The 27,338-nt window shown below is 40.7% G+C and overlaps 1 protein-coding gene and 1 pseudogene across 5 annotated transcripts in view; one reads left to right on the forward strand and one right to left on the reverse strand.

The window, feature by feature from the left end:
- Positions 1 to 27,338, forward strand: part of LOC125932294 (P2R1A-PPP2R2A-interacting phosphatase regulator 1-like) — a 74,796-nt gene that overhangs the window by 1,580 nt on the left and 45,878 nt on the right. For 4 of the 5 annotated variants that reach the window (XM_049644843.1, XM_049644845.1, XM_049644844.1 and 1 more), the window contains exons 3-5: positions 4,747 to 4,825; positions 6,917 to 7,003; positions 25,404 to 25,472. In XM_049644843.1, the coding sequence (XP_049500800.1) occupies positions 4,747 to 4,825; positions 6,917 to 7,003; positions 25,404 to 25,472 (235 nt within the window). The remainder of the gene's footprint in view (positions 1 to 4,746; positions 4,826 to 6,916; positions 7,004 to 25,403; positions 25,473 to 27,338) is intronic. The other variant, XM_049644846.1, reaches the window with a different exon arrangement.
- LOC125932301 (annexin A2-like) lies at positions 14,205 to 15,208 on the reverse strand (annotated as a pseudogene).

A 27,338-nucleotide genomic window follows, 5' to 3' on the forward strand; every position in this document is an offset into this window, starting at 1 on the left:
GCACAAGCTTATAATTTCTTAAAATAGGGTTTGAAAGTGAGATCTTGGATCTCACATCATAGTATCATAAAGTTTTATCAGTATTGTAAAAATGTTTGAAAAATTCATTCACTTCCTGTGTTAGTAACTTTGTTCCTCGTTTTTGCTAGCATCATACTAATTGATAGGTATAAATCACAACAGTTAGAAGTGAACTCAGAGACCAGATATACCCTCCTTATTTAATGGATGAGGAAACCGAGGCCCATAAGTCTCTAAAATGACGTAGTAGGGCCAGTACTAGGAACCTGTGTCTCCTGACTCCTAAGCTAGTGTTTTGTCCACTACTAATCAACTTCTAAGCTCATTAACTAACCAAATACATTTGGTCATTTGAGGCAAAGGAGAATATACTGTTCCAAAAGGAAATGCAAACTAAGATTAATCAAAAAAATAATGCATTATCTTTTTTTAATAGGCAGATAGAAAAATAAAGGGGAGGCAACTGTGCATGTTGAGCTGAAAACGAGAACATTCTATAAATTCAGGATAGACCCTAATCCTATTGTATGAAAAAATGAATTGCTATGGACCCACTCTGCTAGAAGAAAGCACTTGAGGAGAATGTTGGTTTTATTGGAAGCCTTTATGAAATGAAAAACAAGTTGCAAGCAGTCCTAGAAACAAGGAGAGTGATCGCAGTTATCCCTTCATGCTTTGTTTTGTTCTGCGAAGGATTTAAAGTTTTTATTTTTATCATATTAGAGCATGCTTACAGTGTCAAATTCTGTAGCTTAAGCTCCTGATGCATGAAGCGAAATTGGTACAGAAAGGTGAGAATCAGTTTACCTATTTATCTACGAGGAGTTAAAGATAAAGAAACCACAAGGTGGACCAAGTCCAGGGACTCTCATGTGTCATAAAGAAGTAACCCGAAGATGATATGTGACATGCCTGATGTCAGGGAACTTGGCCAAATGATCTCCTGAGGGCAGATTTTGTGCTGTTATGGCCAGTTTAGAGCATGGTCAGGAAAGTGACACGGCAGGGAAAACAATTTGGAGTAGAATTACACTAGAATTCAAGTTCACCTCCATTCTGTTTGGTTGTATATGTACACTGCTCACTTCCCTCGCTTTCTCACTAAATTGAGCCTCTAATACTTGTTGTCTTGCCTCTTTCACTGCTCATTAAATATTGTTGCACTTCTTTCAAGTAATTTTCCAATTTTGCTTGATGCTTCCTGTGTATGAACACAATCTCTTGCACCAGTATTCGCAGAATTTGTTCCTTAAATATTAACTCTTTAATATAAGAATTACTGGTTTTTTTTCAAAAAAGTTCCTGCACTGTTTTGTGTACATCTCGTATTAATAAAAATACTGATGTCAGGGGCGCCTGGGTGGCTCAGTCGGTTGGGTGTCCGACTTTGGCTCAGGTCATGATCTCACCGTCCATGAGTTCGAACCCAGTGTCAGGCTCTGTGCTGACAGCTCAGAGCCTGGAGCCTGCTTCCCAGTCTGTGTCTCCTTCTCTCTCTGCCCCTCCCCTGCTTGCTCTCTGTCTCTCTCTGTCTCAAAAATGAATAAAAACATTAAAAAATTTTTTAAAAATCAAAAATACTGTTGTCAAAACTTTTGAACCTCTTGGTTCTTTATACCCTTTAGCCATCTACTTGTCTGACTTCACTACTGGTGTCAATAACCTTATTTAAAGGTAGTTTTTTTTTCCTTTTACTTCTCTGGCCCTTTGAGTATTAGTAAGTTCTGGGATTTCTGCCAGTGCCTTCCGCCTGTAAATACCTCTAGTCTGGCCCTGCATTTAAACTGTTTGAAAGTCAAACTACTACCTGTGGGCCAAATCCAGCCTGCCATTTGGTTTTGTAAATAAAGTTTTATTCGAACATAGCCATGCCCATTTGCCTACTTGTTGCCCATGGCCACTTTCCTACTACAATGACAGAGTAGCTGCCACAGAGATTGTATGTCCCACAAAGCCCAAAATATTTACTGTCTGGCCCTTTGCAGAAGAAATTTGCCAACTATCTGGCTTATTAAATTCGTACAAACCTGGAAAGACAATAGTGGCTGTAGTGAATGATTGCTTTGGGGATATAACTAGCATAAACATCTTGTAGCTTAGATATTTAGACAGAGCTGCTTATTGCTCATCTGATGTGGTGCATTGAACCTGTATCTAGTTATAGTGTCTTTACTTTAAGTTGTAGCACTTAACTCAGTTGTAGGTATCACCTAGGATTTTATGAATTCATGTTGAGTGACTCCTACCTATTGAAATCTATGCTTCCTCAATGATTTCTTTCAGTTATAGTCTTATTAAAATTGAGTGACAAAAATTTAGGGGAGAATATAATTGCCAGCCTTAAGAATTACCCTCACATACAAGAGTGCAAATATGTAACCCATTAGTGTCCCTCCAGCTTTCTTGTGACTGCTAGAATATTTTCCTGTTCTCATAGAGAAAAATGATTGGAAAAGGAAGTAAACATTAGACCCATACCACATATCCCCTCATAAAATATTGAGTTACTACCTGTTATATACAAATTACTATGCTGCAAAGATGTATTACGACTCAGTAAGCTTTTAATTTAATAGGGAAAATAAATAATCAAAGGATTTAAATATACGATAGACTAAGATCTGTGCTTAGGGAGGGAAAGAAAGTGCTAGGGAGATGCAAAGAAGGGAGTGAGAAATGACAGTAGGATTGAGGGATAAGGAAAATGTTCTTGGAGACGAGGCATATGAGATGGATTCTGATGGATCGATAGGATACAGATGGGAAGAGGGGAGCTGGAGAGCTGGGACAGCATTCCAAGAATATGCTGAGGCTCGAGCCTGCTGAAGATTCTCTCTCTCTCTCTCTCTCTCTCTCTCTCTCTCTCTCTCTCTTTTTCTCTCTCAGTCTTCCTTTCTCCCTCTCTCCTTCTCTCCTCCATCCCTCTGCCCTTTGCACCTCTCCCCCACTCTCACGCAGGCTCAAAAAAAAATGTCCTCTTGTAAGTGAAGTGATGGTGTTGGTAAATGGTGGGATTTAAAAAAAAAATTTTTAATGTTTATTCATTTTTGAGAGACAGAGCATGAAGCGGGGAGGGGCAGAGAGAGAGGGAGACACGGAATCCGAAGCAGGCTCCAGGCTCCAAGCTGTCAGCACTGAGCGCAACTCGGGGCTTGAACTCACGAGCTGGGAGATCATGACCTGAACCGAAGTCAGACGCTTAACCTGCTGAGCCACCCAGGCGCCCCTGGGATTTTTTTTTTTTTTTTTTGATGACTTTACTTCACAACAGAAAGTTGGTAGCAACTGTACGTTTGTGCCAAGATTTTGTTTTGAAATCTTACTAGTTCATCACATCCAAAAGTCTAGAGCTAAAGTGTGGAGGGCTTTGAATGTTATAGTAATGAATGTAATTAAATTCAGCCCACGGTAATGAAGAGAATTACTGAATATTGTGAGCAGGAGAGCAAGCTGTCCTTCAGGAAGGTGACCTAGTAGTCTGTTAGGTAGATTGTGTCAGGGGCAAAACTGAGATGAAGTGACAAATGAGACTATTGCAAAGTCCGCAGGAAAGTAAAAAGGCTTTGAATTGGTTTTTGGCAGGGAGCCTAAAAAGAATAAGATGGCCCTATGAGCAGCTACAGAGGCAAAACCTGAAAGACTTGGCACCTGAGTGGATATGGCAAAAATGAAGGAAATGTTACCAATGACTTTTATCCTCCTTGGGGAAACCTGGGTGAAAGGTACACGGGAACCCTCTGTAGTCTAGCAACTTATTGTGAGTCTTCAACTGCTTCAAAATAAAAAGTTTTAAAAAAAGACATAAAGGGGCACCTGGGTGGCTCCGTCGGTTGAGCGTCCGACTTCGGCTCAGGTCATGATCTCACAGTCCGGGAGTTCGGGCCCCGCGTCGGGCTCTGTGCTGACAGCTCAGAGCCTGGAGCCTGCTTCGGATTCTGTGTCTCTCTCTCTCTGCCCCTCCCTTGCTCATGCTCTGTCCCTCTCTGTCTCAAAAATAAATAAAAACATTTTTAAAAATTAAAAAAAAAGACATAAAAAGGAGAAGATGTTTTCAGGGTCCCAAGCCCGAATAAGGCCAAGGCGCCATCGACACAGAGAAAGACGAGCCCCATCTTCAGCAGGCAGCGGTTGCTTGGCTTCAGCCTGTGGTTGCCATGTGGGAACGTGGCCCGGTGTGGCCACGTCTTGCAGAGTTTTCGAGAGAAGCTAGAAATCCGGAATCTGGATTATTTGCGTGAACCCTCTTAATGTTTTGAGTGTGTGCAACTACGTTAAAAACATTTTCATCAAACAAAAGATATCTGTGAAAATCTCAGTTCTGTCGGCCTCTACCGGTTATCCCTCTTGTTCGTGTGAAAGCTTCACAGTCGAGAGGGAGTTGGTATCGCACATGGTAGCTTCAGTCATAAATTTAAGTCAGTTACAGGTTTACACAGAAAATGATGCATTTCCAAGGCCACAATAAATTATACTTATTCTTGGTAGCATGACTAGAGGTAAAGTGGCATGCTTGAAAATTTCTTCCCTTACAGGGACACTTGTTTAGGCTCAGCCAACTAAGGCTGTGCGTGTGCACGTGCACACATATTGCAATTTATCCACCTGCACAACTGGCTCCCCAAAGAAGCCATTTACGTTAATGGCATGGTTTCTTAAGTATTTGGAATCTTAATTCTTTAAAAAAAGTTTTGTAATGGATTTTAAATGTTTTCCTTTTTTTCATAGTGATAATTCACAGGTATTCCAAGCTGACACGTTAACAACTAGAAGAAATAGCACAACGCTTATGACCCAACAATGTCTGGTAAGAAAATGCTTGTAGCAGCCTCACTTGGCCAAGACTTGTGCAGTTGGTTTTAACTAGTGCTTCTCAAACTTGAGTGTGCATCTGGAAGGCTTATTAAAATAGACTACTGGCCCTCAACCCCAGAGTTTCTGATTCTGGAGATCTGGGGCGGGACCTGAGAATTTGTATTTCTAACAAGTTCCCAATTTGAGAAACACAGCTCTAAACATCACTGAAGGAAAAATAAACACGGTGACTACAGTTATGATTGCTTTGCTGCAGCTGCAGCAGAGTTAACTTTTAAATCCCATGTGGATTTAACATTGAGATTTGTTCTTATGTGCAAGACCATCTGGCTTCCAATTTTTAAAAGAATGTTCTAATTTTGAGAGGAAAATTTGCAGGCTCTCTTAAGAATAGTTTTTAGGCTTTTAGTTTGACTTTTATCTCACATTTATCTTGAATTGAAAATAAAGTTTGTTTTTCATGGTGTTAAAATGTAATCTCTAAATTATTACTCTCACTTAACTAATTATCCTATAAATGTAGGTAATAGCTTGTAGATCAGTAAACCAAAATGAACAAATGATTTACTAAATGAATCTCTTTATTGATGTGAAATTCATATAATATACAGTTAACTAATTGAAAAGTATTCAATTCAGGGGCATTTAGTGCATTTACAGTGTTATTCAACTACCACCTCTCTCTGGTTTCAAAAAGCACACACTCTTATCTTGTTTTCCAGGTTGAAGGCTTTCAGTCTTTCATCACTGAGTATGATATTACCTATAGGTTTTGGTAAATGCCCTCTATCATGTTAGGGAGGTTCCTTTCTATTCCTACGTACTTGAGTATTTTTATCATCAAAGCATTGGATTGTTTCAAACGCTTTTCCTGCATCTATTGAAATAATCATGTGGTTTTTCCCCCCTCTGTTCTTTTAACATGATGCATTACATTGATTTTCTTTTATGGAACCACATTTGCATTCCTAGGATAAATCCCACTTGGTCTTGCTGTATGATCCTTTTAATGTACTATTGGATTTGGTTTGCTATCGTTGAGAATTTTTCCATTTGTATTCTTCATACGCAATGTTGGTCTGTAGTTTTCTTTTCTTGTAGTGTCTTTGCTGGCTTTGGTATCAGGGTAATGCTGATCTCATAGAATGTGTCAGGAAATGTTCCTCCTCTTCTATTTTTGGAAGAGTTTGAGTAGGATTGGTGTTGATTCTTCTTTAAATGTTTGGTAAAATTCACCAGTGAAGCTATATCTGACTTTTCTTTGTTGGGAGGGTTTTGAAACAGATTCTATCTCTGTACTTGTTTACAGATCTATTGAGGTTTCCTATTTTTTCTTGAGTTTGTTTGGTAATTTATGTGATTTTTAGGTATTTGTCCATTTCTTCTAGATTACCTAATTTGTTGACGTATAGTCGTTCATAGATTTCTCTTACGTGATTTTTTAGTGAAATGTTATAGCTTGGAACCCATTTTAAAATAATGCCTCCTGATCTTGCAACTGGGTATTTTCCTCTTTGTAGAATGGTATCCAATATTATTTCCCCCAATGCACTAATATTATACCAGGAAAAAAATAGAATTGTTCGTTAAACAAATCTTCCTGCTTTTACTCATTCATTTATTTACTCATTCATTTAACAATATTTATTGACTGCTTGCTTCTCCATCAAAGCCCTCCCTACCTATTCACTCTTCTTTTCTACTTAGCCAAGCCAACAAATATTTTTAGGAACCTCCTATGTATTAAGCCCTGATCTAGTTGCCAGAGAGATCTAACCTAGTTTGAGGGGTTGAGGGAGGAAATGACCTCTCTTAGTTGAGATCTTACTGATGTGTAGGAGTTAGCTAGCTTGGGATATGGACTATAGGAGCAGACAGTACTCTAGGTAAAAAATGACACGTGTAAAAGCCTGGAAATGAAAAGGAGTATGGTGTGTAGAGAATTTGAAAGAAGTGCATTCTAGCTAAAGTGGAAGTAAGGATGAAGTGGGGAGAGATGACATTGATTGGACACATAGATTAGTGCACAATCTCGTAGGGCCTTCCAAGTCGTGCTAAAGATTTTTCACTTTGTCCTTCTAAGGTCAATGTGAAGCCACTGAAGAATTCTAAGTCTGGGACTGACATGACCAGATTTGCATCTTTGAAAGACTACCCTGGCTGCAAAGCGGTAAGTAGATTGGAAGTGGGCAAAATGAAATACAGGATGATCAGATAGGAGGCAGCTGCGGTGACCCTGGCTACTGCCATGGCCGTGAGCATGGAGGAGAGCAGGAGATTCGGGAGATATTTGAAAGGTAGACTCAATTGTTGATAAATTTGGTGGAGGGTGGGCAACGGTGGAGGCAAGGATGACTGCTAGGCCTCTGGCTTGGGCAGTTGATGGGTCGGTGGGGCCACAGAAGAAGGGAACATTGGCAGAAGAATGGATTTGGAGGGAAGACGAGTTTAGTGTTGGACATGTTAAATTTGAAGTTCTCTGGGATCTCTAAGTGAAGATGTTAGTTGTACTGATCTCAGTACCACTGAGTTTGAAGCTCAGTTTGAAGGAACAGTTTGAAGCCCAGGATAGAGATCTGAGCTAAAGACACATGTTTAGGCACCATCACTGGATCGTTAATTAAAGCTCTGGGAATGCATGCTATGACCTATGCAGAAAGTATAAAAGAAGAAAAGAGGCTACAGGAAACAGCTTTAAAGATCACCAGTAGTACCATGAAAAGACACGGAAAAGTATTAAGTTATATGCTATCGAGTGGCCAGAGAGCAAGTACTTGAGTAATACTTAAGTATTAAGTTATAAAGACTGAAGGATGTCCTTTGAGTTACCAAAATGGAGATTATTAATGAATTTCTTGTATTTGAAAGCAAATTCTGTGGAGAGAGGGGTGGGGTGAAATGAAGCCAGATTGGATTGGGTTGAAGAATGACTGAGAAGAAAAGACTTACAAATGGCATCGTATATACTAGCTTGGTTATTCGGGTACATGTTACCCTTTCTATGTGCTAATTTCCTCATCTGTAAAATGGGAATGTAACCGTATCTGCCTCATAGGTTTGTTGAAGTGAGTACATTAATCAGTGTGAAATATATCCATAAAACTGGAAGAAAAAGAGAAACTTACAGCACATAGCACAACAATGTGAATATACTTGACACCACTGAACTGGTACATTTACACACAGCTAAGATGGTAAATTTTATGTTATGTGTATTTTAACATAGTTTAAAGGGGGAAAATGCTCACAGCATGTAAAAAAAAAATCAGTGTAAAGCACTCAGCACAGCATTGACACATACTAAGTGCTCCACAAATATTATTAATTTTTTTAGTTTTATTAGTAATGGTACATATATAGAACAGACATGTACCTGGCATTTTTTTAAATGCATAATTTTCCTTTGGAATTCTAGGCTTTTAATTTGCATAACGTTCAGTTTAATATAATGTGTGTTTTAAAACAAACCATCTTATATAACAGGTTGTGTTTGGCACAACTGACGTCATTTACACTTACCTGATGACAGGAGTTTCAAGGCTTATTGGTTTCACTTGCTGTAACAGCATGATGCATGAGGTTTTATTTTGTTCAAAGTCTGCACTTCATTATTATTGTGAGACTTATGTAGGTTTATACTTGCTTTCGGGATAGATAGGCCGAATTGTCTAGGAGAATGACAGATAGTTGGGATGCTTTGGCAGAAGTAACAAAATCCAGTTAGAAGCAGCTTAAACTCTAAGGGAATTTATTATCTCCAATAACAAGAAGTCTTAAGGAAAGGAGCTTCCAGGGTTGGTTAATTCAGTGGCTCAGTGATGTCATCAGACACCCAGGTTCCTTCCGTCTTTCCACTCTGCTACCCTCAGCAGCCTCACTAAACTTTGTACCTAGTAATTAGACGTAGGGTTCAGAATCCTATGTATAGCATGAGCTTGCATGTAGTTACAGATGTCGAGAAGGATATGTGTCAATCTATCAGTAGTTATTTCTGGAGCATGGAATTATAGGAAGACTATTAACTTATAGCATTTCTATACTATTTGCTTTTCACAAAGCATCAACAATACAGGTGTTTTCATTTCCTTTTTTTAAATTTTTTGTAATGTTTATTCATTTTTGAAAGAGAGAGACAGAGCACAAGCAGGGGTGGGGCGGAGAGAGAAGGGGACACAGAATCCGAAGCAGGCTCCAGGCTCCAAGCTGTCAGCACAGAGCCCGACACTGGGCTCGGACTCACGACCCGCGAGATCATGACCTGAGCCGAAGTCGGACGCTCAACCGACTGAGCCACCCAGGCGCCCCCAGGTGTTTTCATTTCTAGCTGATATATCACATCACAAATTAGAAACATCATTCTTGAAAAAATACATGTATTATTGAGTGATAACATGAATCATAAGTTTAAGGGTCCTACCCTATACTGGACTGTCCTTAAAATTGGCGTGGCAAGAACCTAGAGTAGCCAAGTTCATACAGACAGAAAGTAGAATGGTGGCTGCCAGGGGCTAGGAGGAGGGTGGAATGAAAAGTATTTAATGGGTATAGAGTTTCGCTTTTGCAAGATGAAAAGAGTTCTGGATACTGGTTGCACAACAATATGAATGTACTTAACACTATTGAACTGTAGATTTAAAAGTGGTTAAGATGGGAAGTTTTATGTGTATTTTATCACCATTAAAATTTCTCAGGGGCACCTGAGTGGCTCAGTCGGTTAAGCGTCCGACTTCGGCTCAGGTCAGGATCTCACGGTTCATGAGTTCGAGCCCCACGTCGGGCTCTGTGCTGACAGCTCAGAGCCTGGAGCCCACTTCAGACAGGGCTGTGTCTCCCTCTGTCTGCCCCTCCGCTGCTTGCACTCTGTCTCTTGCATTGTCTCAAAAATAAATAAACATTTTTTAAAAATTTAAAAAAAATTTTTTCATGTATTTCAGTGAAGGTGAAAGTGTTTTAGGAAAAATTGCAGTGGTAGAAGGTATTGAAGAACAATGGGTGCCCTTTAACATGCAGATAAAGATGTATATTTCCAAACCTTGTAAAAATCTGCTGTCTCACAATTATTTTCTGAATTAAATGCCAATATTTTCCTCCCCACTCTCAGAAAATCACTCCACCCCACTTCTGATGATCAGAAACTTGAGGCCCTCTTTTTTTCTTTTAAAGTAGGCTCCACGCCTAGCATGGAGCCCGATCTGGGGCCCAAACTCACAACCCCAAGATCAAGACCCGAGCTGAGATCGAGTCAGATGCTTCACCAACTGAGCCACCCAGGTGCCCCCTGAGGCCTTCTTCTGACTGTGGGGACCATGCCGTCCCCCCAAATTATCCCTTCGCTGTATCTCCAGGGTTTGCATGCCTGTTCCCCACCCTTCCACTAGGAATTCACTTCCTGGCACCCCTGTTTAATTTGGTTTAGCTACATCTCCTCATCTCTACCCCCACCTTCTCAAAACAGAGCAGGAGAAATATTTCATCTTCCTCTTGGAAATGATTGTGCTTTCCTTGAGCAGTTTGTCCATTTTAATGTCATGACTACTGATATTTGTCTGATTAGGGTTTGCTTTTCACATTGGCAACTACAAACTAAATTTAATTTATGGCCCACCCAGTAGTGAGTGTATAATACATTCCTGGCCCTGCTTTATGCTCGGTCTTGCTAGCCTGCATTCAATTCATGTTCAGAATCAGTCACTGCAGGAACTAGGCAGAGGCATTCGTAAACACAGCACACAACTCTTGTTCAGGATTTTTTAAGTGCTTTATCTCTAGTAACTACAGAAGGAAAATGGGTTAAAATTAGCAACTGTAGTCAAGTTAAAATTCTTTCCAAAGAATTTGATGTCTTTACAATATTAATTTTCTGTGGTTTCTCTTTTAAATGGAAATGAGCTTGATCTTTCTTATCGTAATTCCTTCACTGGAGGTAATGCTTGGGAATCAGCTTCACCCAGCACCCACCCCCAACGCCCCTCCTCCTCCCCACCCCCATGACATCATTCCTTGGTGCTGATACTCTTGCTTCCTCCCAAGGACTTTTTCCCCCTAGAGTGTGAGAGAAAGGCACAATGAGAAATTGATACAAAAGATACCAGTGAGGTTTATTGAGATCTCAGGAAATGCTTTATTTCTATTTTAGTACCTTGTTTCGTGTAGTAAAATTATCTAAGGTAATTCCCTTGCAAACACCACCTGTAGTACTTAACCTGTGGGAGATTCTCTTCCAAAAGCCTTCTTTTCTCCATTTAATTTTCCATGTCATTCCTAAAAGAATCAGCCAAGTCCAGTCCACATTTTGTCCAGTGTAAGAACCTTCCTGTGGCTAATGATTCAAATCCTACCTTCCCGAGACATTCACACTACATTCCTGTTGATCTCCTCAGTTGCAGTCAGGCAGTCTTCTTAGGATTTCCTAGATAAAGTTTTCCAATATGAAATTCTTTTTTTTTTTTTTTACAAATTTTATTTTTTTTAAGTTTATTTATTTATTTTGAAAGAGAGAGCAAGTGTGCACAAGCAAGCAGGGGAGGGGCAGAGAGAGAGGGAAAGAATCCCAAGCAGGCTCTGCACTGTCAGCACAGAGCCCAATGCAGGGCTTGAACTCACAAAACAGAAGATCAAGGCCTGAGCCAAAACCAAAAGTCAGACACTTAACCGACCCAGCCACCCAGGCACCCCACAATGGGAAATTCTAGGCCTTTACCTGAAACTAACCAGTTTCTTCCCAACCCTTAGATATCAATTAAAAATAATCTCTTCCGGGAAGTCTTTCATAGTTCAGAACAGTTTGCCACACCATGCAATTCTCTTATTTTGTTTTTAATAATATGTCGTCATAATGCAACTCAAGTACCGTAATTTCTTTATATAGAGCATATGTATATATTTACATTCAGCCTAGCGTGTTTTTCCAATTAGATTATAAATCTTATAAACCTGAGTGTTTCACATTTTATATTACCTTTCTGGGCATTTGAATGATGACAATATGAGAATCAGTAGCATGAATTAAATGTATTAAAATTCTGCTTGTTCAAAGTGTGTGTGGGGGGGTGGGTGTGGGTGCGTGTGTGTATTTGATGGGGTTTTTTTAGGGGCAAACCTATATTTTCAGTTTTGGTGCATGTCACTGTATAACAGCTTCTCAGTGATCAATGCTAATAAAGGGAAGCATTGGGGGAGAATATCCAAAACTGTGGCTAAATCACAATATTTTCTGCTTGCTTTGGAGAGTCGATTATTTTCATAGTATTCTCTAAGAATGGGCATACAGTTTTTTTAAATTAGTAATCATATCTAATGTTGGAGAGAGAGGAGGAGATTGATGTTCTCATACACTGCTAGACAGTAAATCTGTATAAGCTTTCTGGAGGGCAGTTTGGCAGTGTGTATCAACAGCCTTGTGATCCAGAAATTCCATCTCTATGAATTTCTCCTAAAGAATTCATTAAGGATATGTGCAAAGATTAGCTTAAAGGTTATTATCACAACATTATTTATAAGAGTAAGCAAAAAAATGTGGCAACAGTATGCATGTCCAACAAAAGGGAATAGGTTAAATGAATGTGCCTTCATTATCTGAGTTTGAATCCCAGTTCTAGCAATTACTAGCTGTATGAACTTGAGCAAGTTGCCTAATTTCTCTGGCCCTCACTTTTCTCATCTTCTTTAAAATTTTTTTTTAACTTGATTTATTTTGAGAGAGAAATCAAGCAAGGGAGGAGCAGAGAGAGAGAGAGAGAGAGAGAGAGAGAGAGAATCCCAAACAGGTTCCTCACCATAAGCATGGAGCCCGACGTGGGGCTTGAATCCATGAACCATGAGATCATGACCTGAGCCCAAACCAACAGTCGGGAGTTTAAACACCTGAGCCACCCAGGCACCCCTCACTTTTCTAATGTTTAAAATGGGGACAATATTGGGGTGCCTGGGTGGCTTAGTTGGTTAAGCGTCTGACTTTGGCTCAGGTCATGATCTGCCAGCTCGTGAGCTTGAGCCCCGCATCAGGCTCTGTGCTGACAGCTCAGAGCCTGGAGCCTGCTTCGGATTCTGTGTCTCCCTCCCTCTCTCTGCCCCTCCCTGACTTGTGCTCTGTCTCTCTGTCTCAAAAAATAAATACACATTAAAATTTTTAAAAATAAAACGGGGACAATAATAATGTCTACGTAAGGGGTTGTTGTGAGAGAGTGAAATAAGACATGCCTGGCATATAATGGGTGCTTCCTATTATGGTACATTCATATAATATTCAGCCTTTAAAAATGGTATTGCAGGGGTCGCCTGGGTGGCTCAATCAGTTAAGCATCCAACTCTTGATTTGGGCTCAGGTCATGATCTCATGGTTCATGAGTTCGAGCCCTGCGTTGGGCTCCTCACTAACAACACAGAGCGTGCTTGGGATTCTCTCTCTCCCTCGCTCTCCGTCTCTCAAAAAATAAATAGACTTTGAAAAATAAAACAATAAAAACGGGGTTGCTGGTAGGGTGCCTGGCTGGCTCAGTCAATAGATCATGTGACTCTTGATCTCTGGGTCATAAGTTCAAGCCCCACGTTGGGTGTGGAACCTACTTAAAAATTAAAAAAAAAAAATCGGGGCGCCTGGGTGGCTCAGTCGGTTAAGCGTCCGACTTCAGCTCAGGTCACGATCTCGCGGTCCGTGGGTTCGAGCCCCGCATCGGGCTCTGGGCTGATGGCTCAGAGCCTGGAGCCTGCTTCCGATTCTGTGTCTCCCTCTCTCTCTGCTCCTCCCCTGTTCATGCTCTGTCTCTCTCTGTCTCAAAAATAAATAAACGTTAAAAAAAATTTTTTTTAAATAAAAAAAATAATAATAAAAATGGTATTGCAGGTGAATTTTAACATGGAAAGATATGTGGAATATATTAGGTTATTTTTATTTTATTTCGACAGTAAAAATGCAGTTTATTCACCTGTTTATAAGACAGTATATAAGAGGCAAAGTGTTTCACATCATAGATTTCACTTCTAACTCCTTGAACTGTTCATTTCTTTCACTAAAAGGAGAGACTAGAGGCGCCTGGGTGGCTTAGTCAGTTAAGTGTCCAACTCTTGATCTGGGCTCAGGTTGTGATCACCTGATTCATGAGATTGAGCCCCACTTTGGGCTCTGCACTGACAGTGCTAGCTCTCTCTCTCTCAAAACAAATAAGTAAACATTTTTTTACAAAAATACAATACAAGGAGAGGCTAATGGGGAAATGCCAGGCAATGCTTAGGCAACTAAAATAAGGTCGGGGTGGGGAGGCAGTGCTAAGGTCATCCTCATAGGGATGGGCACAAAGGGGCTTTTAGTCGCAAGCTGATTTTCTAGAACTGGTACTGGAAGCACAGGAGCACCACTTCTGGATGTTCATACTTCATTCAGCTCCACCACACAGGCACAGCAGCACCTTCTGGTAGCTGCCCTTGCTGTCTCCCTGGATGTGGTAGTGCAGGGACATGCCATGCTTTCTCTTGAATTCAGACGTAATTTTTAACATGTCCCCTTGCTTCACTTGTGGACACCCATGATTCTAATCAGGGCCTTATCATGAACCCTCTTGCCCTTTAGGAAATCACACAATTAGTCATCAAAATAGGGGGGCTTGTTCTGAATACATTGGACCAGGTTCAGAAAAGCATTTTCCAGGTCTCCTTTGACCTACTCCTTGATCATAAGGGCTGTAGCTCTTGTACCTTTCAAATTCTTTCTGGAGGTGACACACACTTGCTTGGTCATGGTTCTGATCCCCTTGAGAACATCAGTTTCTTTCCTCTTTACCCCAGCATTAGAGATCATAGGCATCTAGGGTCAAACAGTTCGTAATCAATGAGCCATCCTCGGCTCCTCTACCCTTTGCAAGGGCAAACATGGGCTTGCAGAAGTCACCAGATGTGTTGGAAAGAAGGTCCTTCTCCAGATCAGTCTTGTGCATTTCCTTGTAGACTGCTAATTGGTCCTTGAGCAGATGATCTCAGTGAGGGAGTCCTCATCAGTCCTCAGCACCTTCATAGGGGGAGGCATTCAGCTTGGAAGCCTCATACTGAGCAGGTGTTTTCAGTAGGCCCCAAATCACCTTCTCTAGGTGGCCAGTGGAGGCTGAGTTCAATGCTGATGCAAATTCCTTTTTGGCCCTTCTCTGGTAGGCGAAGGCAATATTCTGTCTCTCCTCATTGCTGCGGTTGGTCAATATATTGATGGCAGTGACCTCATCCACACCTTTAGTCTTGATGCCATTTCATTGTTCAAAGGATTCTGCTCAGCATCCACTTGGTGTATGTTTTGACCATCCTGTGTGCATTTGGGGACTGTAGAGGGGTCACCCTGCAAGCTGAGTTTGTGCAGAATTTCGTGAACAGTAGACATTCTGATAAGATGCTGGCCCAGGAGCTGAAAGCTGCGAGCATCTCCAGATGCAGAGCCAGAATATATTAAATTATAAAGAAAAAAAATACCCAAACCACAAAACAGTATGTGTGGTAGGATCCAGGTCTGGAAAAATAAACACTGAGATATTTGCTATGGTCATGTCTGGATGGTGGGTGTTGCTAGGTTTTTTCCCATTATATTTTATACTGAGTATAAAGATAAAGTATAAAGATACTGAGTATATCTTGTTTTATCATGAGAAAAAAGTGAGTCAGTTTCCGTTGAAAAAAAAAGATCAGGATGAATAGGTGGTGCACAGAGGGTTTTTAGGGCATTGAAACTACTCAGTCCAATACTGTAATGATGGATATGGGCCATTATATGTATGTCCAAGTCCATAGGGTGTATAACATGGAGAGTGAACCCTAATGTAAACTAGGAGCTTTGGGTGGTGGTGATATGTCAATTTAGGTTCAGCTGTTACAACAATTTACCACTTGCGTTCAGATTTTGATGGTGGGAGAAGCCATGCTTATGTGAGAGGAGAGGAAATCTCTATACCTTCCACTCCGTTTTGCTGTGAACCTAAAACTGTTTAAAAAAATAGTCTATTACAAATAAATTAGTTAAAAGATCACATGGGGAAAACAATGAAGAATGCTGGGTAGGAAGGAATAGATATATCCGAGTCTTATAAAGTTACCATATATAATCCCAGTTGTTGTTGATATGTTATTAAACATTGAATTCTAGAAATATTTGATGATGGTAGTGATAATGGTGGTAGTGGTAGTAATAGGCACCATTTACTGAGCACATACTATGTGCCAGGTGTTCTGTTAAGCATATCACATGTATTATTGCCATTATCACAGTTCATACAAATAGGTGCTTGAAAGAGAAAGTCTTGTTACATTGTTCATAACACTATTCCATATAATAATAAAATGTCCAACATATCCCTTTTATGCAAGTTTCATGGAGAAAAGTTTCCTGACTTTGGCAAGAAGGGTCACCTAGTAGCCTTATTGATTTGAATTAGGAATTTTCTTGAACTGTCAACTGTGGCACATGCTTAGAACAGGCTAGTCTGAATTTCTGGCCGGTCAGCAGTCATGGGCTCTTCAATACCTCCTTCTTTATACCCATCCTCTGGATAGAGAGTGAACCAGGCTCCGGGCTGATGAATATCTGAGTGTGTCTCTTCCAAAGTTAAATAGACAATGCTGTTAGGTATCATCTGCTCGTCTGTGTATACTAAAGTAGATCATTTTGCCACAGTCCAAATTTTTTGAGTGTGTCATTCAAGGCTTTCCAGCATCTTTGCCCTCTCGACCTCGGAATCTTCCATCCCTCCAGAGATACCTGGTGTTGCACTCGCACGAAACTAACAATCTTTCCTAAAACACATTTCCTAAAACATGCTGTATACTTTCCCTTTTCTATTGCTTATGCTGTCAAACTCCTTGTCCTATGAGTCCCAACTCAAATGCCACCTTGTGCCTTATCTGTCTCCTGTCTCCCACTCCCTATGCCCATTCCCTTAATCTTTGCTTTCTATTCCCACCCCGCTTTGCCTCTATCTCACACGTATTTCCTTGTCTCTCATATAATAATTTGCTTTCGTGTCTGGATTGGAAGGTGTCTGAGTGTAATAACTATGACTTATTAGTTTTTCTTTTAATCTTTCCTTCCCCTCTGAGCAGAAAAGCAGTTCCTTAAACCTAATAAGGGCCCAGTAAATATTGAAATACTTAATGGTTAGCCCTATTTGTCTGTCAGTGAATTGTTATAATGAAGTAGTTGTGGCTGTCAAATGTAATTTAGATATAGTGAATTTTCAGTTACTGCACATCACTTTTCTATTCTTACTTCTCGACCTTTGCTGTTTCCTCCACCGTCCAGCAGATGATTAGGAAAAAGCAAACTGGTTTTAATATTTTCTTTTTTTTTTTATTGGCAAATATTTATTTATTTATTTTATTTATTTATTTATTTATTTATTTATTTTTTTTAATATATGAAATTTACTGTCAAATTGGTTTCCATACAACACCCAGTGCTCATCCCAAAAGGTGCCCTCCTCAATACCCATCACCCATCCTACCCTCCCTCCCACCCCCCATCAACCCCCAGTTTGTTCTCAGTTTTTTACAGTCTCTTTTGCTTTGGCTCTCTCCCCCTCTAACCTCTTTTTTTTTTTTTTTTTCCTTCCCCTCCCCCATGGGTTTCTGTTACGTTTCTCAGGATCCACATAAGAGTGAAACCATATGGTATCTGTCTTTCTCTGTATGGCTTATTTCACTTAGCATCACACTCTCCAGTTCCATCCACGTTGCTACAAAAGGCCATATTTCATTTTTTCTCATTGCCACGTAGTATTCCATTGTGTATATAAACCACAATTTCTTTATCCATTCATCAGTTGATGGACATTTAGGCTCTTTCCATAATTTGGCTATTGTTGAGAGTGCTGCTATCAACATTGGGGTACAAGTGCCCCTATGCATCAGTACTCCTCTATCCCTTGGATAAATTCCTAGCAGTGCTATTGCTGGGTCATAGGGTAGGTCTATTTTTAATTTTCTGAGGAACCTCCACACTGCTTTCCAGAGCGGCTGCACCAATTTGCATTCGCACCAACAGTGCAAGAGGGTTCCTGTTTCTCCACATCCTCTCCAGCATCTGTAGTCTCCTGATTTGTTCATTTTGGCCACTCTGACTGGCGTGAGGTGATATCTGAGTGTGGTTTTGATTTGTATTTCCCTGATAAGGAGCGACGTTGAACATCTTTTCATGTGCCTGTTGGCCATCCGGATGTCTTCTTTAGAGAAGTGTCTATTCATGTTTTCTGCCCATTTCTTCACTGGGTTATTTGTTTTTCGGGTGTGGAGTTTGGTGAGCTCTTTATAGATTTTGGATACTAGCCCTTTGTCCGATATGTCATTTGCAAATATCTTTTCCCATTCCGTTGGTTGCCTTTTAGTTTTGTTGATTGTTTCCTTTGCTGTGCAGAAGCTTTTTATCTTCATAAGGTCCCAGTAATTCACTTTTGCTTTTAATTCCCTTGCCTTTGGGTGAGAGTCGAGTAAGAGATTGCTACGGCTGAGGTCAGAGAGGTCTTTTCCTGCTTTCTCCTCTAAGGTTTTGATGGTTTCCTGTCTCACATTCAGGTCCTTTATCCATTTTGAGTTTATTTTTGTGAATGGTGTGAGAAAGTGGTCTAGTTTCAACCTTCTGCATGTTGCTTTCCAGTTCTCCCAGCACCATTTGTTAAAGAAACTGTCTTTTTTCCATTGGATGTTCTTTCCTGCTTTGTCAAAGATGAGTTGGCCATACGTTTGTGGGTCTAGTTCTGGGGTTTCTATTCTATTCCATTGGTCTATGTGCCTGTTTTTGTGCCAATACCATGCTGTCTTGATGATGACAGCTTTGTAGTAGAGGCTAAAGTCTGGGATTGTGATGCCTCCTGCTTTGGTCTTCTTCTTCAAAATTACTTTGGCTATTCGGGGCCTTTTGTGGTTCCATATGAATTTTAGGATTGCTTGTTCTAGTTTCGAGAAGAATGCTGGTGCAATTTTGATTGGGATTGCATTGAATGTGTAGATAGCTTTGGGTAGTATTGACATTTTGACAATATTTATTCTTCCAATCCATGAGCAGGGAATGTCTTTCCATTTCTTTATATCTTCTTCAATTTCCTTCATAAGCTTTCTATAGTTTTCAGCATACAGATCTTTTACATCTTTGGTTAGATTTATTCCTAGGTATTTTATGCTTCTTGGTGCAATTGTGAATGGGATCAGTTTCTTTATTTGTCTTTCTGTTGCTTCATTGTTAGTGTATAAGAATGCAACTGATTTCTGTACATTGATTTTGTATCCTGCAACTTTGCTGAATTCATGTATCAGTTCTAGCAGACTTTTGGTGGAGTCTGTCGGATTTTCCATGTATAATATCATGGCATCTGCAAAAAGCGAAAGCTTGACTTCATCTTTGCCAATTTTGATGCCTTTGATTTCCTTTTGTTGTCTGATTGCTGAAGCTAGAACTTCCAGCACTATGTTAAACAACAGCGGTGAGAGTGGGCATCCCTGTCGTGTTCCTGATCTCAGGGAAAAAGCTCTCAGTTTTTCCCCGTTGAGGATGATGTTAGCTGTGGGCTTTTCATAAATGGCTTTTATGATCTTTACGTATGTTCCTTCTATCCCGACTTTCTCAAGGGTTTTTATTAAGAAAGGGTGCTGGATTTTGTCAAAGGCCTTTTCTGCATCGATTGACAGGATCATATGGTTCTTCTCTTTTTTTTTGTTAATGTGATGTATCACGTTGATTGATTTGTGAATGTTGAACCAGCCCTGCATCCCAGGAATTAATCCCACTTGATCATGGTGAATAATTCTTTTTATATGCTGTTGAATTCGATTTGCTAGTATCTTATTGAGAATTTTTGCATCCCTATTCATTAGGGATATTGGCCTGTACTTCTCTTTTTTTACTGGGTCTGTGTCTGGTTTAGGAATCAAAGTAATACTGGCTTCATAGAATGAGTCTGGAAGTTTTCCTTCCCTTTCTATTTCTTGGAATAGCTTGAGAAGGATAGGTATTATCTCTGCTTTAAACGTCTGGTAGAACTCCCCTGGGAAGCCATCTGGTCCTGGACTCTTATTTGTTGGGAGATTTTTGATAACCGATTCAATTTCTTCACTGGTTATGGGTCTGTTCAAGCTTTCTATTTCCTCCTGATTGAGTTTTGGAAGAGTGTGGGTGTTTAGGAACTTGTCCATTTCTTCCAGGTTGTCCAATTTGTTGGCATATAATTTTTCATAGTATTCCCTGATAATTGTATCTCTGAGGGATTGGTTGTAATAATTCCATTTTCATTCATGATTTTATCTATTTGGTTCATCTCCCTTTTCTTTTTGAGAAGCCTGGCTAGAGGTTTGTCAATTTTGTTAATTTTTTCAAAAAACCAACTCTTGGTTTCGTTGATCTGCTCTACGGTTTTTTTAGATTCTATATTGTTTATTTCTGCTCTGATCTTTATTATTTCTCTTCTTCTGCTGGGTTTAGGCTGCCTTTGCTGTTCTGCTTCTATTTCCTTTAGGTGTGCTGTTAGATTTTGTATTTGGGATTTTTCTTGTTTCTTGAGATAGGCCTGGATTGCAATGTATTTTCCTCTCAGGACTGCCTTCGCTGCGTCCCAAAGCGTTTGGATTGTTGTATTTTCATTTTCGTTTGTTTCCATATATTTTTTAATTTCTTCTCTAATTGCCTGGTTGACCCACTCATTCGTTAGTAGGGTGTTCTTTAACCTCCATGCTTTTGGAGGTTTTCCAGACTTTTTCCTGTGGTTGATTTCAAGCTTCATAGCATTGTGGTCGAAAGTATGCATGGTATAATTTCAATTCTTGTAAACTTATGAAGGGCTGTTTTGTGACCCAGTATATGATCTATCTTGGAGAATGTTCCATGTGCACTCGAGAAGAAAGTATATTCTGTTGCTTTGGGATGCAGAGTTCTAAATATATCTGTCAAGTCCATCTGATCCAATGTATCATTCAGGGCCCTTGTTTCTTTATTGACCGTGTGTCTAGATGATCTATCCATTTCTGTAAGTGGGGTGTTAAAGTCCCCTGCAATTACCACATTCTTATCAATAAGGTTGCTTATGTTTATGAGTAATTGTTTTATATATTTGGGGGCTCCCGTGTTCGGCGCATAGATTTTTATAACCATTAGCTCTTCCTGATGGATAGACCCTGTAATTATTATATAATGCCCTTCTTCATCTCTTGTTACAGCCTTTAATTTAAAGTCTAGTTTGTCTGATATAAGTATGGCTACTCCAGCTTTCTTTTGGCTTCCAGTAGCATGATAAATAGTTCTCCATCCCCTCACTCTCAATCTAAAGGTGTCCTCAGATCTAAAATGAGTCTCTTGTAGACAGCAAATAGATGGGTCTTGTTTTTTTATCCATTCTGATACCCTATGTCTTTTGGTTGGCGCATTTAATCCGTTTACATTCAGTGTTATTATAGAAAGATACGGGTTTAGAGTCATTGTGATGTCTGTATGTTTTATGCTTGTAGTGATGTCTCTGGGACTTTGTCTCACAGGGTCCCCCTTAGGATCTCTTGTAGGGCTGGTTTCGTGGTGACAAATTCCTTCAGTTTTTGTTTGTTTGGGAAGACCTTTATCTCTCCTTCTATTCTAAATGACAGACTTGCTGGATAAAGGATTCTCGGCTGCATATTTTTTCTGTTTAGCACACTGAAGATATCGTGCCATTCCTTTCTGGCCTGCCAAGTTTCAAAAGAGAGATCAGTCACGAGTCTTATAGGTCTCCCTTTATATGTGAGGGCACGTTTATCCCTTGCTGCTTTCAGGATTTTCTCTTTATCCTTGTATTTTGCCAGTCTCACTATGATATGTCGTGCAGAAGATCGATTCAAGTTACGTCTGAAGGGAGTTCTCTGTGCCTCTTGGATTTCAATGCCTTTTTCCTTCCCCAGTTCAGGGAAGTTCTCAGCTATAATTTCTTCAAGTACCCCTTCAGCACCTTTCCCTCTCTTTTCCTCCTCTGGGATACCAATTATGCGTATATTATTTCTTTTTAGTGTATCACTTAGTTCTCTAATTTTCCCCTCATACTCCTGGATTTTTTTATCTCTCTTTCTCTCAGCTTCCTCTTTTTCCATAACTTTATCTTCTAGTTCACCTATTCTCTCCTCTGCCTCTTCAATCCGAGCCGTCGTCGTTTCCATTTTGTTTTGCATTTCGTTTAAAGCGCTTTTCAGCTCCTCGTGACTGTTCCTGAGTCCCTTGATCTCTGTGGCAAGAGATTGTCTGCTGTCCTCTATACTGTTGTCAAGCCCAGCGATTAATTTTATGACTATTATTCTAAATTCACTTTCTGTTATATTATTTAAATCCTTTTTGATCAGTTCATTAGCTGTTGTTATTTCCTGGAGATTCTTCTGAGGGGAATTCTTCCGTTTGGTCATTTTGGATAGTCCCTGGAGTGGTGAGGACCTGCAGGGCACTTCCCCTGTGCTGTGGTGTATAACTGGAGTTGGTGGGCGGGGCCGCAGTCCGACCCGATGTCTGCCCCCAGCCCACCGCTGGGGCCACAGTCAGACTGGTGTGTGCCTTCTCTTCCCCTCTCCTAGGGGCAGGATTCACTGTGGGGTGGCGTGGCCCGTCTGGGCTACTCGCACACTGCCAGGCTTGTGGTGCTGGGGATCCGGCGTATTAGCTGGGGTGGGTAGGCAAGGTGCACGGGGGCAGGAGGGGCAGGCTTAGCTCGCTTCTCCTTAAGTGATCCACTTCAGGAGGGGCCCTGTGGCAGCGGGAGGGAGTCAGATCCGCTGCCGGAGGGTTGGCTCCGCAGAAGCACAGAGTTGGGTGTTTGCGCGGAGCGAGCAAGTTCCCCGGCAGGAACTGGTTCCCTTTGGGATTTTGGCTGGGGGATGGGCGGGGGAGATGGCGCTGGCGCCTTTGTTCCCCGCCAAGCTGAGCTCTGCCTTCCGGGGGCTCAGCAGCTCTCCCTCCCTTTGTCCTCCCGCCTTCCCGCTTTCCGAGCAGAGCTGTTAACTTCTGACCTCCCAGACGCTAAGTCGCGCTTGCTGTGGGAACACAGTCCGTCCGGCCCCTCCGCTTTTGCCAGCCAGACTCGGGGGCTCCGCTTGGCCGGCGAGCCGCCCCTCCGCCCCGGCTCCCTCCCGCCGGTCCGTGGAGCGCGCACCGCCTCGCCGCCCTTCCTACCCTCTTCCGTGGGCCTCTCGTCTGCGCCTGGCTCCGGAGACTCCGTTCTGCTAATCCTCTGGCGGTTTTCTGGGTTCTTTAGGCAGGTGTAGGTGGAATCTAAGTGATCAGCAGGACGCGCGGTGAGCCCAGCGTCCTCCTACGCCGCCATCTTCCCTCCAATCTCTGGTTTTAATATTTTCTTAAGCAAAATTTAACTAGTGAGGTAATATGCTCCTTTAAAAAGTCATATGATACGTTTTTAAATGGAATAAAAATTCAGACCAGGTACTACTTCATAAAAACATTTGTCCAACACACTCTCTGAGCACACATCTTCTCCCCATGTACCAACTCACTCTTCTTACTCCCTTTCCTGGCTACCCCCCACCCATAGGTCTCAGCTAGGAACCTCGGGCCGGTCTTCAGCTCTTCACTCTTTTTTCCTTTTTTTTAAAGAATTTATTTTTAAGTAATCTCTATTCCCAACATGGGGCTCGAACTCAACAACCCCGAGATCAAGAGTTGCACGCTGCACCGACTGAGCCAGCCGGGTGCCCCTCTTCACTTTCTGATCGTTTCCCCAGTCTGCCGCCTCCTCTTCTCCCATCCTTTTTTATTCAGACTCTCATCTTTTACCTGGTCTTTGATCCTGCTTCTGCTCCCTTGTCCCTCCACTCTCAGTTTGTTATGTATATGCTGCTAGGGTTGCCTTTCCAAAACAGATATGATCTTGTTTAAAATACCTTTGAGGGGCACCTGGGTGGCTCAGTCAGTCAAGTGTCCAACTCTTGATTTCAGCTCAAGTCATGATCTCATGGTTCATGAGATCAAGCCCCACATCGGGCTCTGCACTGACATTATAGAGCCTGCTTGGGATATTCTCTCTCTCTCTCTCTCTGTCTCTCTCTCTTTCTTTCTTTCCCTCTCTCTCTTCCCCTCCCCCACCGTCGGGCACACACGTGTGTGCGCACACTCTCTCTCAGTAAATAAATAAACATTTAAAATACCTCTGGGTTTGAAGAACTCAGAAGGACCTATGCTTTAGGTTTCCTATTGGGCTCAAAGGCTAAAGTCCAGAATCTACCATCTGGTTGCAGCCAAAGTTCCCCAAATTTGCTTCCTTTCATGCTCTATCGTGTACCAAACTGCAGCCACCCTGAATGTCTCTGTTCGCCAAACATGCCTCTGTCTAAGCATCTCTTCCCGTCTCTTCCCACTCCCTGAAATACCCTGCTTCCTCTTCTCTACTGAATCCCTGCCCTCCTCTGGGAAGCCTTCCCTAGGACCCCAGGCAGAGATATAGTCTCTGTGCTTTGATTTCTCACTTATCATAACTCGTTCTGGCACTGGCCTAGTTTTCCCTACCTACACTTTGAATTTCTCAAGGATAGGAAAATGTTTTATTTACCTTTGAGTCTTCAGGGCCTAGCACAGTGCTTGACCTCATCAAGTATTTCCAAATTCACAGCTCAGTGTGCTCTTGAGATATAATGTAGAAGTAAGATATGGTAGATTCATTATCCAGCATTTTAAGGACTAACCAGGATACAGGGAGAATGGATAAATGAATTCTAAAGGTAATTTGCAAGCCTCTTTTTCACAGTTAGCTTTAAATCCCTCCATTCTTTCATGCCTCTCTTGTGTGGGTCCTCATAAGCTTTGAGATAAGGCAGAAAGGGAAAAAGTAGTCTAGACAACACGTATCTGAACAAGCAAGAGTAAAATGTGCTGGGCTACTTGGAAGTGATTGCCTTAAGTCATTCCGTATTATGAAAGTATGTTTTTCTCAGCTGGGTTCCAAGATACTGGATAGGGTTCTTTTGTTTGTTTTTTGCAAGGCAAAACTGGCAAGAAAAAATCAGGTGATTTTAAGATCTAGTGCCTTGGGAGAGCAAAGGTAGAGAGAAGCAAAATGTTCTATTGATGTTCTGCTCTGTATTTCTTATGTTAACAGTTATTTTGTTCTGTTTTGATGTATATAGACTTTTGATTACTATAATTTTCAGTCAAGAGTCAGTGGGATTTTTTATTATTTCTTTAATTTTAAACTTAACGAATACTGTTGCTAGCATGGATTAGACACTCAGATACTTTAGATAATTCAACATTGACTTCATTCATGTTTAGAAATAATCAGAAGGGACGCCTGGGTGACTCAGTCGGCTAAGCATCCGACTTCAGCTCGTGTCATGATCTCACAGTTCGTGGGTTTGAGTCCCATGTCGGGCTCTGTGCTGACAGCTCAGAGCCTGGAGCCTGCTTCGGATTCTGTGTCTCCCTCTCTCTCTGCCCCTCCCTCACTCACTCTTTCAAGAATAAATAAGCTTTAACATTTTTTTTCAAAGAAATATTAATCAGCAACATTAAAGCCAGCTTGACTTCTATTTATTTTTTATTGAAGTGTAATTAACAATGTTATGTTAGTTTTGGGTATTGACTTTTATATTTTAAATTTCAGTTTTTGCCACCTTCTTCCGTTCCCATTCCTATTCATGCTTCCTTTGGTCGCCTTCACCAAATCAAACAGGTAAGAAGACTTTCGAAACTCATAGCTGTTCAGTAAAAAAAGGAAACTTTATTTTTCTTTAGAAAAATACCTAGGGTTCAGTAATTCCAAGTGAGGTCACATGTGATTCTGTTTTTAATTCCAGGAATGGTTCCTCTAAAACAAAAGCAACTATGGAGTCCTGTATTTCTTCGGGTTATAAACTGATAGATTCCAGAAAGACAGTGTATTCTTCTACCTTGAATCTGGCTTCTTTCAGAGCTCTCAAAGAAAAGGAATGCTATCTAGAAAAATTAATTTTTTAGGTTCATAATAACCATAGTTATCATGGTGTTTTTTAAACCACCAGATGAAATTTTTTGACAGATGAACAGCCTTTATGCTATCGTTCTGTGTTCATTTCTTAGTGATCTGAGTTCAGGGACACATTGTACTTCACTGGCTTATGTTTTGTGCAGGTGTGTGTGTGTGTGCATGTGTGTGTTTAATTGCAAACGCCTAATACAGTTAAACCTTTTAATTATCCAAAGATTAGCCACAGAGCTCAAAAGATCAAATCCCCACTCCTCCACAGGTGGTGGGATTTTTCTGACCCAGCTACAAGCAGACTTTTGTTCAAGAGGGGCTTAACTGTTATGGAGCACTTATTATTCACTTAGTGCTGTAACAGGTACTTCACATGTGTGGTCTCATTTTATCTCGCAACAACCTTATAAGATCAGAATCTAATGATGGGAGAAATTTAGTAATTTACCCAATGTCCAGGGTTAGTGACTATCAGAGCCAGATTTAGCCCCAAATTACTGGATTCCTTTCCAGCTACCCTTTCCCTATTTCAGTGGCAAAAAAGCCAAAATATCTCATGAGCCTGGTGTTTAGGATTCCAACTTCTGCTTCCTTTCCCTCTCGCCCTCTCACGCCATGACTTCCCTAAGGTCCAGTTTATCATCCAGTAGCAAAATAGTATGGTAAAAAGATTCTTTTACTTTTTAGTAGATAAAACATTCTTTGTCTTTGTGAGTATGGAGCTTTTTTAGAAATTCAAAAGAGCCTAAAACTAGTAGGTGAGATGACCTCTGGTTTATCTGTGCAATTTGCTTTGTTGCTTCCTCTAAATGAGACCAATATTTAGAAATTGATTACATGTTGCTATTTGATTATGAAGCTTGAAATCAAGATTAATTTAATTGGTTGGTAATATAAATCATAAGGCACTCTGTTTCCATAGTGACAGAATATACATTATATAAACATTTAAAATGAAACACAAGTAGAAAGTGAATTAAATGGGAAAACAGAAATACTTCAATCTGGGTACTGATTGAATGGAAAATTAAGACTTATTTTCAGCAACTTAATGGTCTGATATCTTTTTTTTAATTTTTAAAATATTTTTTAAAAATATTTGAGTGGGGAGGGAGAACATGAGCGAGGGAGAGGCAGAGGAAGAGGAAGAGACAGAATCTCGAGCAGGCTCCACACTGTCAGTGCAAAGCCTGATGAGGGTCTCAATCTCACACACTGTGAGATCATAACCTGAGCCAAAGGCAAGAGTCGGACACTCGACCAACTGAGCCACCCAGCCACCCCCTTACACATATCTTAAATTGCATATTTCTTTATGTGTATGCTTTAACTATGGCTTCTTTTTAGCTATTGATCTTATTAACCTTTTGGGAAGGAGGATGCTTGAAAGTAAATCCTGATATCTTTTTACCCATAAACACTCAGTATGAATCTCTGAGAAGGACTTTTTTCCTACATAATCACAATGCCATCATTACATCTAGCAAAATTAAGTTATTCTGTATTGTCATCTAATAACCAGTCTATGTTGAAATTTCATTATTCCCAAAAGTATCTTTTCTGCTGATTCAAACATGTTCC

The sequence above is a fragment of the Panthera uncia genome, chromosome X, assembly GCF_023721935.1.
Source record: "Panthera uncia isolate 11264 chromosome X, Puncia_PCG_1.0, whole genome shotgun sequence".
NCBI lineage: Eukaryota > Metazoa > Chordata > Mammalia > Carnivora > Felidae > Panthera > Panthera uncia.